General features: G+C 32.6%; 1 protein-coding gene across 2 annotated transcripts; it reads right to left on the minus strand.

Moving 5' to 3' along the window:
- Positions 1–6,000: 6,000 nt before the first annotated feature.
- LOC133201470 (mitochondrial substrate carrier family protein ucpB-like) lies at positions 6,001–10,315 on the minus strand. Of its 2 annotated transcripts, none has more exons than XM_061337276.1 (6): positions 10,083–10,315; positions 9,280–9,439; positions 8,910–9,049; positions 8,374–8,579; positions 7,986–8,151; positions 6,001–6,510 (listed from the first exon to the last, which is right to left on the minus strand). In XM_061337276.1, the coding sequence occupies exons 1-6, from the start codon at positions 10,276–10,278 to the stop codon at positions 6,326–6,328; spliced, it is 1,053 nt and encodes a 350-aa protein (XP_061193260.1). In that variant the 5' UTR covers positions 10,279–10,315; the 3' UTR covers positions 6,001–6,325. The 2 variants fall into 2 exon arrangements, with proteins under 2 accessions (XP_061193260.1, XP_061193266.1); XM_061337282.1 differs by lacking the exon at positions 10,083–10,315 and adding an exon at positions 9,752–9,818.
- Between the last annotated feature and the right edge of the window lie 5,334 nt (positions 10,316–15,649).

The following is a 15,649-nucleotide window of genomic DNA, read 5'->3' on the forward strand; positions in this document are numbered from 1 at the left end:
TTTGTTTTTGGAACATTGAATCTCGATCCCGAGTTTTATTCAGTTTTAAATAGTTCTGTATATTTTGTGTGAAAAAAGTTTTCTTATCATAATTTTTAAAATAGCTTTTAACCTATATGATTAATAAGACTAAATTGAAGAATTCAACTTTTAATGTCAGAAGAAAAAATTCTTTATTAGTTTTGTAATGTATACCCGTAAAAATGAAATAAATCAACAGTACTCAGGATGAGCTACATTTTTGACAGGCCCGTAGAACGCGGGAAGCCTCGCCCCCCAATTTTTTCTGAGTATAGTATTTTGCCATAGTAAATTTTCCTTAAGATGGAACCCCCATCTTTTTTTTATTGGTTCTGGGTCGACCACTGGCAAATTCCCGGATAAGGACAGTTAATTAATGATTTTTTTTTAAGCCCCCCCCCCTTCTTTTTTTGAACCGTTGCAACTGACCCGTTTAATTTGAAAACTGTTCTCTTATGCTTCAGCAATTAGAGTTTTTAAATAAGTTTTCCATTTCAAATGAAATAAAAGAAATTTGTTAGCATTCATTTTTCCTGTCATTAAATAGAAAATTACAATTTTACACCACGAAAACTGCAGTTCTCATTGCTGCAACGAATGGATGCATTATTTATACATAGGAACATGAGAAGACAGTACATGAAGTTTACAATGCGTTGCAGTGCAGTTATATTTTAAATAAAAAGCAAAATTAGTTTGCAATTGAAGAGACTTCACTGGACAGTCAAAATTTTTCAGATGTTTCGCAAATACCCAAATCAGTCTTCGATAAAAAAAAAAAAAATCAGCAAAAGTAACTGTTCTTTGATGAGAACTCAGTTCTAAGTACTGTTATCAGAATATAATCTGTTTATCCTTCCTGGTGCTTATCTGCATCACTCTCAAAATGTCCACTCATCAGTCAAACACGAGAATTCTATCTTTTTCAATCTTTCATATACCCAAACTAGCCGTTTGATTAAAAAAAAAATATTCAGCAATGAAGAAATTTGTCGAAAAATCCTTCGACATTATAACTGCATTGATAATTTAGATTCATAAGAAAGAGAATAATCATATAAGAAAATGTGAATGAAAATATTCCATCCAGTCTGTTTTTCAAAACTTTTTAAAAAGGAAACTGTATTAGAAAATATGTTAATTTACACCTTATTTTCAATATCATAATGTTAAACAAAATTGGACTTAATTTCATTGATTGACATTGCATTGTAGTGCAGTGCAATAAAATGCTATTAAATTCTTATTAAGGTAAACAGTATAAATTCTCTTGCCAAAACAAAAAAAAAAATCCACTCATTAGTCAAAAAGGAGTGTTCATTTCTTCTGGATGTTTCGCGCATACACAAACTAGTTATTCGATTAAAAACAAAACAAAACAGCAACACGTAACTTTACGAAAGTCCTTCGACTTAATTACTGATTGTTAATTTTTGATTTATATCAAAGAGAACAAATATTTAGGAATATGAGAATAAAAGAAATGCTCTCTAGTCTGTTTTTGAAACTCTTTTTCAAAACATAAAATGAAAAAAAGTGTGTGTATTCAATCATTTTTTTAAATTCAATTAATAAAAAAATGACTAAGTCTATCTTGATTCGACACTTTGACAGGCATCACAATGTGTCGCATTGTATTGCAGCAGAGTGCAGCATGCTGCAATTCTACTTGTATTTAAACAAGTACAATTATTTTACTTGTCAATGTATTAGAAATATTCCCCCACCATCCACCCTCCAAAGACAGCTTTTATATACAATTTTTCCTTGTGATTGAATGTTTCTTTGGAAATTTGCATAATGTAAGTTTTGTTACAAAGTTCGATAACTCAAATTATGTCCCTTTGAACAACGTAGACAAAACGATCTTTGCTTTCTGCTTTATATTATGTAAATGTTTAAGCAATGCTAACGAATAACAGGCTTGTATACTATATATAAGACGTTAGAGAGACATTCACAAATGACCATGTGTTAAAGTCAGAGTAAATAACGGTAATGTCGCGTGTAAAGGACTCAGTGTGAGCTTATCTCACTAAACAAGTACTTCTAAGCAGTATTGAAAAGCGTGTTAGTCCTTCGGCGCTTTGTTAGAGTCTCAAAATATTCACACATTAGTCAAACACGAAAGTTTATATTTTTCCCCCCACTCTTTTGCCTAATAATAAAAATTGACCATGTATGTTTTAGTAAGACAGTGCATCAAGCATTACAATGCAATGAATTGTAAAACAGTTATATTTTTAATTAAAAGCAAAATTAATTAGCTGAAATAAAAGAACTTCACTCGACATTCAAATTTTTCTTGGGATGTTTCTCATATATCCAAATCAGTCTTTCAATAAAACAAATCAGCAAAAGTAACTGTTCTTTGATGAGAACTCAGCTCTAACTACTGTTATCAGAATAAATTCCGTTTATCCTTCCTGGTGCTTATCTGCATCACTCTCAAATTTTACACTCATCAGTCAAAGACGAGATTTCTCTCTTTTTCAATCTTTCATATACCAAAACTATCCGTTTGATAAAAATTATTCAGCAGTGAAGAAATTTGTCGAAAAATCCTTCGACATCATTACTGCATTGATAATTTAGATTCATAAGAAAGAGAACAATCATATAAGAAAATGTGAATGAAAATATTCCATCCAGTCTGTTTTTCAAAACTTTTTAAAAAGAAAACTGTATTAGAAAATATGTTAATTTACACCTTATTTTCAATAACATCATGTAAAACAAAATGGACTTCATTTTATTGATTGACATTGCATTGTAGTGCAGTGCAATAAAATGCAGCTAAATTCTTATTGAGGTAAACAGTATAAATTCTCTTCAAAAAAAAAATAAATAAAAATAAAAAAAAAAAATCATCAGTCAAAAAGGAGTGCACATTTCTTTTGGATGTTTTACACATACACAAACTAGTTACTCGATAAAAAACAAAACAAAACAGCAACACGTAACTTTGCGAAAGTCCTTCAACTTAATTACTAATTGTTGATTTTTGATTCATATCAAAGAGAACAAATATTTAGGAATATGAGAATAAAAGAAATGCTCTCTAAACCGTTTTTGAAAACTTTTTTTTTGGTTCAAAACATAAAATGAAAAAAAAGTCTGTGTTTTCAATCACATTTTAAATTCAATAAACAAAATGACTAAGTTTATCTTGATTGGACAATTTGACAGGCATCACAATGTGTCGCATTGTATTGCAGCAGAGTGCAGCATGCTGCAATTCTACTTGTATTTAAACAAGTACAATTATTTTACTTGTCAATGTATTAGAAATATTCCCCCACCATCCACCCTCCAAAGACAGCTTTTATATACAATTTTTCCTTGTGATTGAATGTTTCTTTGGAAATTTGCATAATGTAAATTTTGTTACAAAGTTCGATAACTCAAATTATGTCCCTTTGAAAAAGCAATGCTAATGAGTAACAGGCTTGTATACTATATATAAAACGTTAGAGAGACATTCACAACTGACCAACTGTTAAAGTCAGAGTAAATAACGGTATATGTCGCGTGTAAAGGATCTAGTGTGAGCTTATCTCACTAAACAAGTACTGCTAAGCAGTATTGAAAAGCGTGTTTGATTGTTCTACAAAGTCATTCGGTGCTTTGTTTGAGTCTCAAAATATTCACTCATCAGTAAAACACGAAAGTTTATATTTTTTTCGCTGTTTTGCCCAATAATAAAAATTGACCAAGCATGTTTCAATAAGACAGTACATCAAGCATTACAATGCAATGCATTGTAGGGCAGTTATATTTTTATTTAAAAGCAAAATTAATTAGCTTGCAATCAAAGAACTTCATTCGACACTCAAATTTACTCGGGATGTTTCGCATAAAGTATATCCAAATCACTCTTTCAAAAAGAAAAATCAGCAAAAGTAACTGTTCTTTGATGAGAACTCAGCTCTAAGTACTATTATCAGAATATAATCTGTTTATCCTTCCTGGTGCTTATCTGCATCACTCTCAAAATGTCCACTCATCAGTCAAACACGAGAATTCTATCTTTTTCAATCTTTCATATACCCAAACTAGCCGTTTGATTAAAAAAAAATATTCAGCAATGAAGAAATTTGTCGAAAAATCATTCGACATTGTAACTGCATTAATAATTTAGATTCATAAGGAAGAGAATAATCATATCAGAAAATGTGAATGAAAATATTCCATCCAGTCTGTTTTTCAAAACTTTTTAAAAAGAAAACCGTATTAGAAAATATGTTAATTTACACCTTATTTTCAATATCATAATGTAAAACAAAATTGGACTTAATTTCATTGATTGACATTGCATTGTAGTGCAGTGCAGTGCAATAAAATGCCGTTACATTCTTATTATCTGTATTCTGCATTCTGTATGATCAGTTTAAACAGTCATGGTACAGTGAAATGTTTAATTCACCCAAAGGTCTTAATTACAGAATATATAAAACTTCATTTTGTTTAGAAAAGTATTTAGTATCATTGCCTTGTAAGCACTGGAAATTATTATGTAGGTTTAGAACTTGTAATAATAAATTGCCGATTGAAGTTGGGAGATGGCAAAATGTACCAAGAGTGAATAGAATTTGTAAGTTATGTTCAAAAAATGAAATTGGTGATGAATATCATTACTTATTCAATTGTAATGATCCATTTATTCTGAAATCAAGATTATCACTAATATCAAAGTATTACTATTTATATCCAAATGTGTACAAGTTTGATCAACTTTTTAATACAAAAAATACAGTTAAATTGATAAAACTGTGTAAATTTATAAAAATTATCTGTGAGAGAGTTGGCTCTCCTGGTTAGGTCATTGTTAGTTTTTTGACTTTGTACTTTTTCTGTTTCACGCATGCACATATGTTTAACTATATTTGTAATCTGTCTCTACACTGTACTTAATGTCAGTTTATGAGAATAAATTCATTGTCATTGTCATATTAAGGTAAACAGTATAAATTCTCTTGCAAACAAAAAAAAATCCACTCATTAGTCAAAAAGGAGTGCATATTTCCTCTGGTTGTTTCGCGCATACACAAACTAGTTATTCGATTAAAAAACAGAACAAAACAGCAACACGTAACTTTACGAAAGTAAAATTTCATATCCAGAATTATATTACCGAGATGGTATTACTGAGATGCAGGAGACGTGAACCAAGTGCAGCGTTTCTTGTTTTCTGTGTTGTGTTTTCTGTTGTCATGTTTTGTTTGCAATTTTGATTTTTTTTCCCCTAAATTTCCTTTATTACTTTGAAGAACTCTTCGATTCAAATACTAAACAAAATGGTATGTGGGACCTATCAATAATATAAATTTTAGATTTTCTCACAAACTCAAAAATCAAAGATCCATAAAAATAATACTGGGCCGGTTGAGGGCAAACGAATTATTCAAGTCATGATTAATTGAGTGACTAGTTTTACAATTTCCCACGAGTTGAAAATCGTTGAATTGAAATATAGTTTCTTTTAGATTTCATACTAAATTTGAGTAATTCTTGAGTCGAAAACCATATTTCCATTAAAAATCAGTTGTCTCTCACATAAACATTTAGCCAAAATATTGTTATCGTGATTAGAGAATTTGTAAATAGCCGAAATATTACCTTAGTGATTTTAGCATTGATAAAATAGGGAAAATCCTACTCTGAGAAAGAAAGAGGGGGGAATGGCTCTCGAGAAGAAGTCCGACTCCAGAGTACAGTTCTGGAGGGGAAATATGTCTAGGCGGGGAAATCCTACTCTACAACACCAGAGCATTTCGGAAAAGTTGTAAAATTTTATAATCAATAAAAAAGGACGTATTTTCCTTCAATTGCAAAATATTTCCCGGCAAAGATTGAGATTAGATTCCTAAATGAACATTGATGTTGGATTAATTTATCATAACACTGACATAATTTCATTTTATTGAAGATATACACACCCGTAAGGCGTAATGGGGTTAAGAAAAATAAAAACTTGAATAAAACAGAAAATCATTTTTATGTTCTTATAGGTACTCATATATATAAGTGTAAAAAAAAATCGAAATTCGTAAAAACATTCCTGTAATTGATATCAACTTGTAATGAGCTACCAACACACACACCTGACGTATATCTTATTTTCAAACATTTAGTATGGTCTCATATATTCGTGTTTCGCACAGAAACATTAATTTCCGTCTTTTAAATGTTATTTCCGATTCCATCCTGGCATCTCTCTCTTTCTGGGACTTGTCTGGCAGGACAGAGTCCAGATGCTATGGAGCTGAATGTAAAAAGGAAAACAGATATCACGATACAGCCGTCATATAGGGTCCATTCCGACAAGATGGCGGAGCTCCTCGAATATGAAGAAGGTGATAATAGTGTGAGGTCCAATACGCATCCAGTTAGGAATGAAACCTTTATATAATCCTAGAGGACCTTCCGATCGTAGAATCTTAAAGAAGCAGTCAAATGCGTTCTTGTAAACCTTCTCATGGTGTGCCACTGATATAAAATAAAAATCATAAATTAGTTTTACCATTCTGGAACTCAGCGCTTCTTGAGGAGAGAAGTATGTTTTAGGATATTTTCGTCGTCTCAAGCCACAGTCAGGAGTCTGCATACATCTCTCTCTCTCTCTCTCTCTCTCTCTCTCTTACCCAGCCAGAATGAGAGAGAATTATAATACCGTGGGTATGATTTTGGAATAAAACGTTAATTTTTTTTTTTATTTTTCATATGGAAAATATTGTAAATGTGTACTAGAAGATTAATTTATGAATGAAAACAAATAAGAATATCCTTGGACCCGGGGTGTATATTCTGAGGGGGATGGTCCTGTGTCTGAAGCTCAGGGATAAGTACACTTCCTTCCTCTTTTTAGAGGTAAGAAGCTAAATCAACCATATAGGTAACTGACGATGGAGATGTATTCAAAATAGGGCTGCACAATAATATCGATATTCCGGTATATTGCGATTCGTTAAAAAAAAGTTATGGGCAATGTTAAAGTTTTTGCGGACAGACAGACGGACGGACAGGGCAAAAACTATATGCCCCCGAATCTTCAATTACGGGGGCATAAAAATGTTTTAAAGAATTTGCTCCAAATTTATAGAATCATTTCCTTCGACATTTACCTTAGACTATAGTATGTTATTCTAAAATCTAGGAGCATTGTCCACAAACACTCATGCATAATAAAATGGCTATACTTAAATAATCTTGACCTTTGACAAGGAGAGCCAAAATTTAGAAATCTTTTTTGTTCTCCACCCAGAGGTATAGATTTAATGCACAATAATGATATGAAGTCTGTAGGCAGTCTTCGACAAATACCGGGAGTCCGAAGCCCGGGACCTGGTAAAATTGGAAGAGGGCATGTGGAAATTGCATACTTACAAGCCCAAAGGGCATGTGAATTCTGAGGCCTAAGCCTCCGTATTATCAAATTAAGTAATACCAATAACATTAAATGTACTTAAAAGTCTGATTTTTCATCTGAAGTGGAGCACCAAATAAAATTTTCAGGGAACTCTTTTGCAAAAGAGACACAAAAAGTGTACAGGTTGAAAACAATATTAATGGCAAGACAATAGATCGATAGAAATGGATTTCGGATCATTTCCTTGGCATAAAAAGGCAAATAAGAATAAAATTACTTGATAAAAGTCTGGGCATGTGAATATTTGTTCGGGCTAGCGTAATAAGTGGTTAAACCTGCCCGAAGGGCATGTACTGAAGAAAAGATTTGGCGAAGACTGTGTAGGTTACAAAATCTTCAGGTTATTGTATCACATTTGGCTTATTTTAAAATAACCATGACCTTGCCCTTTGACAAAATTGTAGTTGTCTCCCTTGCCTCTTATAATTCTCTGCCTTTTGAGAAATTATGAAAGAACGGAATATACACATGTTCACATCACATTAAAATGTAATAATAATCATGGCAATTATTTTAATCTTAAATTCTGTCCTACCGTTTGTCTGTTGGTTCATGATTCGTGTTTTAATGACGTCGACAGGTGACGTAGTCAAGGCCGTCATGAACCCCGCTATCATGGATGATATTACATGAAGATATGGTCCTTCAGTCATAAGTCCTGCGTTCAAAATGGTGTGTTTTGCGTGGTCATAACTTGGAATCTGTTTGATAAAAATAAAAAAACAACAACACTTGTAGTCAAAGAAAGACAGTATCAGATGTTTTAGCATTAAAATATATAGGCAGGAAAATCCATGATTACGGTTCAGTGAAAGAATAAATATACCTCCCTCCTCTTTCCCGTTTTGTTCATCAAACTTTTTTGTGATGAGTTCATGAGTAAATCCATCCAAACACCTATCAAGTTCATTAGATATACTCACCTGCGTGGCTGTCAAAATGGCTGCTCTTTTTACAGTAGGTCCAACTCCTATGTAAAGTCCACGTAGACCTTGTGTAACAATGATCTCTCTAAACGCTGCCAAAGTACTTGTGTACCGGGGAATTTCACCTTCAAATAATTTACCCTGGGCTTGCATTCTCACTTTGATAAGATCTGTTGGTGTTGCTATGGCGCTCCCTATGGTACCTGCAAAAAAGGCTTCTGTCGTTATTGGCCTATGATAAGTTTTAGTGAAAAGAGAGCCTCGGAGAGGGGGAAAAGGGGGTCTATAATTTTTTTTCTGCCGGTATACTAGAGAGACAGATACCAAAAATTATAACCTTATCGGATAAATGAAATCTTGAGTGAAATTAAGTTTTGTTTTTTTGTTTTGTTTTTGTTTTGTTTTTTTTTTTTTACATTTGACCGCTGCTAGTCAACCAGTTTTTAAAGCTGTTATGTTACCATCCACTTTTCGTGATCTGTGTATATAATTTTCCCCGATTTATTTTTGAGTCTCTATATGCAATAACTGACCTGATATGGCGCCTGCGCAGATTTTTTTCCATAACGGTGTGTGGGCGGGGTCTGTGGCGCCGAAGTAAACTTTCAGCGGTTCATAAGCACCAAACCGGATTGTACTGTAAGAACCTTCTCGTATCAACGACGGAAAAAGTCTACAAAAAGAATAGATTTGAAAAAAATAAATTTACATAAGTGATTGGTGTATGTTACATGTAATTACCATAGAAATGGAATTGTATACCTGACCAAATGGAAAAACACTAGCGAAATATGTTTTGCTTTTGAACAATTACACGTGTAATACATTTACCTTTATACCTTGAAAACTATAATTAACAACCACAATGTAGGGTTTCCGAACTCTGTATGGATTTTTTTTTACCCTTTATAAAGGCCTCCCACTCCTTCGTCCTTTACGATCCGCGCCCCTCCCTTGATAAATCCGTCATAGTATCTATTCCTGATGGCCTCTAGTCCTTTATGTACTGACAACTCGTTCTCCAACTGCATTCGAATCTTTATTACATCTATGGGGTTTGTCACTTAAATCATATAAACACATGTAAAATTAATTTTCTAACCTAAAACGTACGTTGTCCTGTTTCATTTAGTACTTAATTGGAATGAATTAAAAGGGAAATTCCGCCTCCCCCTTTTTAACTTATACCCAAATATTGAAAAATTAATAAAGTATCGTCTATAATTAATATATGATTCATCCTAAACAGTCAAGTTTTTACATCCTTTCTTGTAAAATGATAACATGTACGTTAGATTACATTAGAAGTTTAAACACACCCTCAACCCCCCCCCCCATCCCACCCCTTTACGAAATTGGCATACTTTATATTTACTTGTTGAGTTGGTAATCCCCCCCCCCCTCCCCTCTCGCCACTGTGAAAAATTCTTGATCCGCCCTTCAACGTTTCTGAAGATATTATTGATCTATATGCTGCTTGTACTTACACTCTAGAAACGAAAGTGGGCCCTACGTACATGTACCCTACACTAAGCTCTCCGCGCACTGGTCTGATCAAGATCGATGACTAGGCTAAAATGACCTAGGACATCTATTAATATATATTCATCCGAGGCCCGAGGCTTGTCCTTAGATCAATGAACTTTAATCTTCATAGAAATAAAAAGTGCCTGTATAATCACACATCCCCCTAAACATCAACTCACCAGTAGCTCCACACATGTTGGAGACTCCGGCCAGGAGAAATCGCCATGCTTGTTCGTTCTCCAGCCCCATAGTAGTACCGACCCCCAAACAACACACACTGACACCGCTGAAAATCTTCACGCATTGATGCCTTCCTTTGTCATGGTTTAAAGCGTTTAAAAAGCCAGTGTATGTGTATATAAAATCCAATAACATCTACACATGTACTTACTTATCTTCATGCTTATGCATATTTTACCTAAGGATGTTGTTGTATATTACGATAACCCACGTGATCAATAGGTTTCTATGGTAATCAAACTCACAGGGATTATGATATAACAGGGGTATATAGCCGGGAAGTATGCGTCAGTTTATATATATCTTTAACTTTTGATATCAAAACAGATTATGACCCGAAGTGGGAAAAATCCTTTTCAAACAACAAAATTTCACGATCATAACGTATAACCATCATTCGCAACGATGACACAAACATATACTGAGATCTTACAGTTTATTATGACTAGCAGCCTTTTGTTTGAATTCTATTTTTTATTTCAGGAACCTACATACTGATGACCCTGGTTAATTTAAAGTATAACTACGGTGGTGTATTAAGGACACGCAAATATTTTTGTTTTCTTATGTTGGAAAATCCTTCAACAACTTTATTATATTATAACACAAAGGAGATGGGTGAACAAGGCGCGCAGAATGCCTAAAGCTTCAGATATATATAAAAATCATAATCAATTTGTGAATTTAGTATTTAGAGTAAAGTTCTCATTAGTGAAATTAATGAAATTATGATAAAAAAAACTTTTCTGAGGAAAATTTTATCAGCAAAAAATTATTCTGTTTTCAAAAAAATAATGTGGTATTCGTGGGGTTCGAACCCTAGCAATATAAATCCTGAGTATCATTTTCCTTTGAAATTGAAACGCTTTTTTTTTTAAAATCTTTTTGAAATTGACACGCTAACCAGTGTGACTACGCTACACAACTCTTGAAGAATTGTGTAAAATGAAAGTATACTTTATGTAAATTCTCCACAATTTGCAATAATCTCCCTAAAATTGAAGTTATTTGCCTATGAAATATACTAAAGAGGGCAAAAAGGATCATTTTCTCATACTAAAACACAATTTTTCGATATGAGTGGGTCTTCGCTACATATTTTTCAAAGTTTATCCTCAAAGTTTGCCTAAAAATATACATTTTTTGGTCAACAAAAACATGGAGCAAAAATCCACTATACTTTAAAAGTACACTTTTATGATACAACATTCGCATCTTTCCGAGAAATATTTAGAGTCCATTTAGTAAAGGGTCATATCACAAACATGATTTAAGGTATGTCACTCGCCCATCTTCTTTTTCATAATCGTTATCAAGGCAGGTATTAAAGGAACTTTAATTATTCGAATACCTTCAAAAGCCGTTCATGCATCAAAAAGTTTTTCACGAGCACAGTCTAATTTTACTCTGCGTATGTTTGTTTATACACGTACAATTTGATTCATTATTAATTGTATAAATAAATCATACATGAAAATTTATTCCAAAATCATAGATATTTTCATTGCTCGTAATAATATTTGTGGTTGAAGAACAGTTTTCGTTTTCATTATACGACATTATATATATATATATATATATATATATATATATATATATATATATATATATATATATATATATATATATATATATATATATATATATATATATATATATATATATATATATATATATATATATATATATATATATTAGAAAAAATACTTAAGGAACTACTAATGGAAATCAGCTCTTTCTTCAATTAAAATACATATTAAGACCATGGAGCATTAACTTTCACGTAACGGAATGTAGTTTGAAATTAATGTATATCAGAATTTCCTATCCAATGTTTTTAAGGACACGCACAAGATAGATATATGAAATATATTGATATATTCTTCCAGGTGACAGCCATTTGATTGGGGGGGGGGGGGGGCAAATTTTGTTGAGTCCGATTATTTATGTTCATGCTTTCACGTGACGGAATATATTTATTTCTAGGAAGACAAGAGATTTTTCTTCACTGAAAAAAAATTCTGATTTATTTCCAGGATCTTTTAGCCTCTCCCCTCAAATAGGAATCAAATGGGCGTCCCCTTTTGATTTCTTTAAAAACACTGGACAGAAAATTCTGATGTAATTAAAAAAAGAAAACTATTCCGAAATTAAAATTATTTGTTTTCTGGATCATTGTAACATTGTAGCTGAGGAAGATTGAAAATCAATTTCACACTAGAATTTCAATGCAATGTTTTTTCAGACGTCCGTGTCGAATGTACCTGCCCATTTCAATGTCTATCATTAAATGTTTTGACTGGAAATATGCAGCTTACTTCATTTCCATCTGTTACAATCTTGCCAGTTAATGTTCTGATTCTATTAATTAAATGCGTGTCTACGAAAAACCATGCAGAATGCTATGAAAGCAAGTTTTTCAAAATTTCTTGAAACTTTGCATACAAAGTGAGATCAAGGTCACTTACTTACTGCGTAAGTTTGGTGACGTCATTTGATTTGTTACCATGGATACAGGGAGAATTAGTTTATCGTCGGCCTATTTCTATACCCAATATGGAAAAATGACACCTTTTGTACATATTCTATTTGTGTACAAAAAATTTCCATAATATCTTCAAAATTAATGGATTTAAGGAATTAAAACCTTTGAAAAAAATATTTACAGAATTTATTCCACATACCTTTTTGAATGTGAAGAGCTACGAGTGCAAAAAGGTCACGATAATTGTAATAAAGATATTTGAATAGTCTGCAGAAAAACAGCTATAAAATTCCAAGAAACGCTTCCATTGATTTAATATTTTTAAAAAGTGATTGTTTTTAAATATTTTATTTAGTATTAATGGGATTTTGGTTGCAAATTCAAATTAATGGAGTTTTCACTCTTGTAAGTGCAGAACTGCAAGTGCAAAAAGGTCACAATAATTCTAAGGGATATTCTGTAGAAAAAACAGGCATAGAATTTCAAGAGACACTTCAGTGATTATATTTTTTATCAAGAAGTATTTGTTTTAAGATATTTTAGTAAAAATAACAGGCAATTTGGTGGCACATTTGAATTAGTTGATTTTTTCACCCTAGCAAAATTAAACTATACCCGGTATATGGGTAGAAAGGCATACTGGACTACTGGAGCGATTACATTTTGAACATTAAATCATTTCAGGCACATGACCTTCAATCTTCATGACTGAAATTAGCTTATATTTATCCTGAATGTCACAAAGATGCATGATTTGAATATTTGTTTAACCAGAAGTTTTTTTTGAGACTGTAGCTCTACTGGTTTGTACTTCTAATAAAGGACAACATAAGTAGCAGTTGGACTTGAAACTTTGCAACAGCAACAAATAGAATTATGATCCTTGATTTGGTCTCTTTTCATGGAACTGTGACTAAAACTAAAGGAGGAGTAGATTTTAAAAGAATTTTACAGAAATTTCTATATTAGTAACCATGGCAACACTGTTCATCAAAATCAAAATCCGATAAAAAAAATTATGTATCTCAGTGTAGTCTACTTGTGTGCCAAGTAACATTGAAATCAGACCAAAACTGTAGGAGGAGTAGCTTTTGTTGACAGACAGACAGACGACCAACACCTTACTATCGCATAAGCTCTTCTGGTCTCTAACCAGTAGAGCTAAAAATCATGAGTTTTTGACAAGGCTTAATGTATTATAGCAATGAACTGGCTGTACATGTAGCTATGGGGCTCATTTTACAGGATCCCTTAGCATGAAAATGCACATTGCAAAAACTGCAAATACATAAAATTGCAAGTTTAACAGAGAGAGTGTTCAAAAGTGTGAACACATCAGTAAATAAAATCCACTTTTTCACAGTGTTGTCCAAATTTCATACAGTTCTTCACTGCAAAAGTTGTTTTTAAACATGCAACACATTTTATACAAATGCTGATTTTGTTTGCCCTAAAATTATACAAATGAATGAACATAACAAAGTTTATGTCTTTTTTAATACCATAAAGTCATAAAAACACAACCAGTATTTAAATGAAGTATTTGACAATGCTCAATTAAGTTCCTTCAACTGCATTTGAAAAATACCAAATGTATCATGTACATGTTACTTTTACAAGAAAATTTAAAGACAGCAACATTATAAAAATTTTTATTAATAAGATGATCTCTAATTTTAAATTGTCAAAAAAACAAAAACAAAAAATAAAAACATGTTTGAAGCTACTACACTGAAAGAAAGCAAAATATATGAAACATTAATTAGTGTCTAGGAAAATCAAGGAGTCCCAAAACTGTCATGAAAAAAACAAGAGGCCCAGGGGCCACATCGCTCACCTGAGCACTCAGGCTAGGAAAAAGCAGAAATCAGTTCAGTCTTGAAAAGTTTTGATATAAAAGTGGTTTGAGGGGGGGGGGGGGGGGGGGGGGGTGTTGATTTGAACTTGAATCTATACTTCAAAGGGATGCTTTTGAATTAATTTGACAAATAATAGCTATGTTGTTCTTAAGAAGACAATTTTTATTGATATATCATTTGTATATAAAAATGACCAATCATGGCTTTTTTGTTCTTGAAAAGAAGATTTTTAAAGATTTTTCCAATATATTCCTATGAAAAACTTTGATTGCCCATTGTGGCCCCACCCTACCCCTGGGGGTCATGATTTGAACAAACTTGAATTGACGCTACCTGATGATGCTTTCATATAAATATGACCAATCATGGCTTTGTTGTTCTTGAGAAGAAGATTTTTAAAGAGTTTTCCTATATATTCCTATGTAAAAGTTTGATCGCCCATTGTGGCCCCACCTTACCCCCGGGGGTCATGATTTGAACAAACTTGAATCTACACTACCTGAGGATGCTTCCTTATAAGTTTCATATTTTCAAGCACTGTGGTTCTTGAGAAGAAGATTTTTAAATGATGCCATCAATTTTTCACAAATTCATGATTATCTCCCCTTGGAAGATGTTGTGGCCCTTCATTTGAAGAAACTTGAATTCCCTTTACCCAAGGATACTTTGTGGCAAGTTTGGTTGAAATTGGCCCAGTGGTTCTTGTAAAGAAGATGAAAATGTGAAAAGTCTACAACGACGACGATAGACAACAGACAAATTTCGATCAGAAAAGTTCACTTGAGCCTTCAGCTCAGGTGAGCTAAAAAACCGTTTGATCCTTTTCCTTTGGAATGCTGTCGACAGCTTGAAGCATCAACTCTGTACCTTGGCATGGTGCAACAGGCCCTATTGTTAAATGTGCTGACGTATGTAAAATATTCCTGTACAGTATTGCAAATAGTCCAGTTTCTGAGATACTTGACACTTTAAGGGAGGGTAATCTCCATTTGACAGGATATGTTTTGCATGATTGAACAATTTATGCTGAGATCTTTCATCTTTTGACCAATTTAGATGCACTGATGATATGAATTCAAAATCTGTAAAAGCAATGACAAATTGATGTTTGAATTACAGTTTATAATTGATACTGCAATAATCATAATAATCAAAGAAGACA

The sequence above is a fragment of the Saccostrea echinata genome, unplaced genomic scaffold (genome assembly GCF_033153115.1).
Source record: "Saccostrea echinata isolate AGI-Se365-2 ecotype Australia unplaced genomic scaffold, CSIRO_AGI_Sech_v1 ptg000002l, whole genome shotgun sequence".
NCBI lineage: Eukaryota > Metazoa > Mollusca > Bivalvia > Ostreida > Ostreidae > Saccostrea > Saccostrea echinata.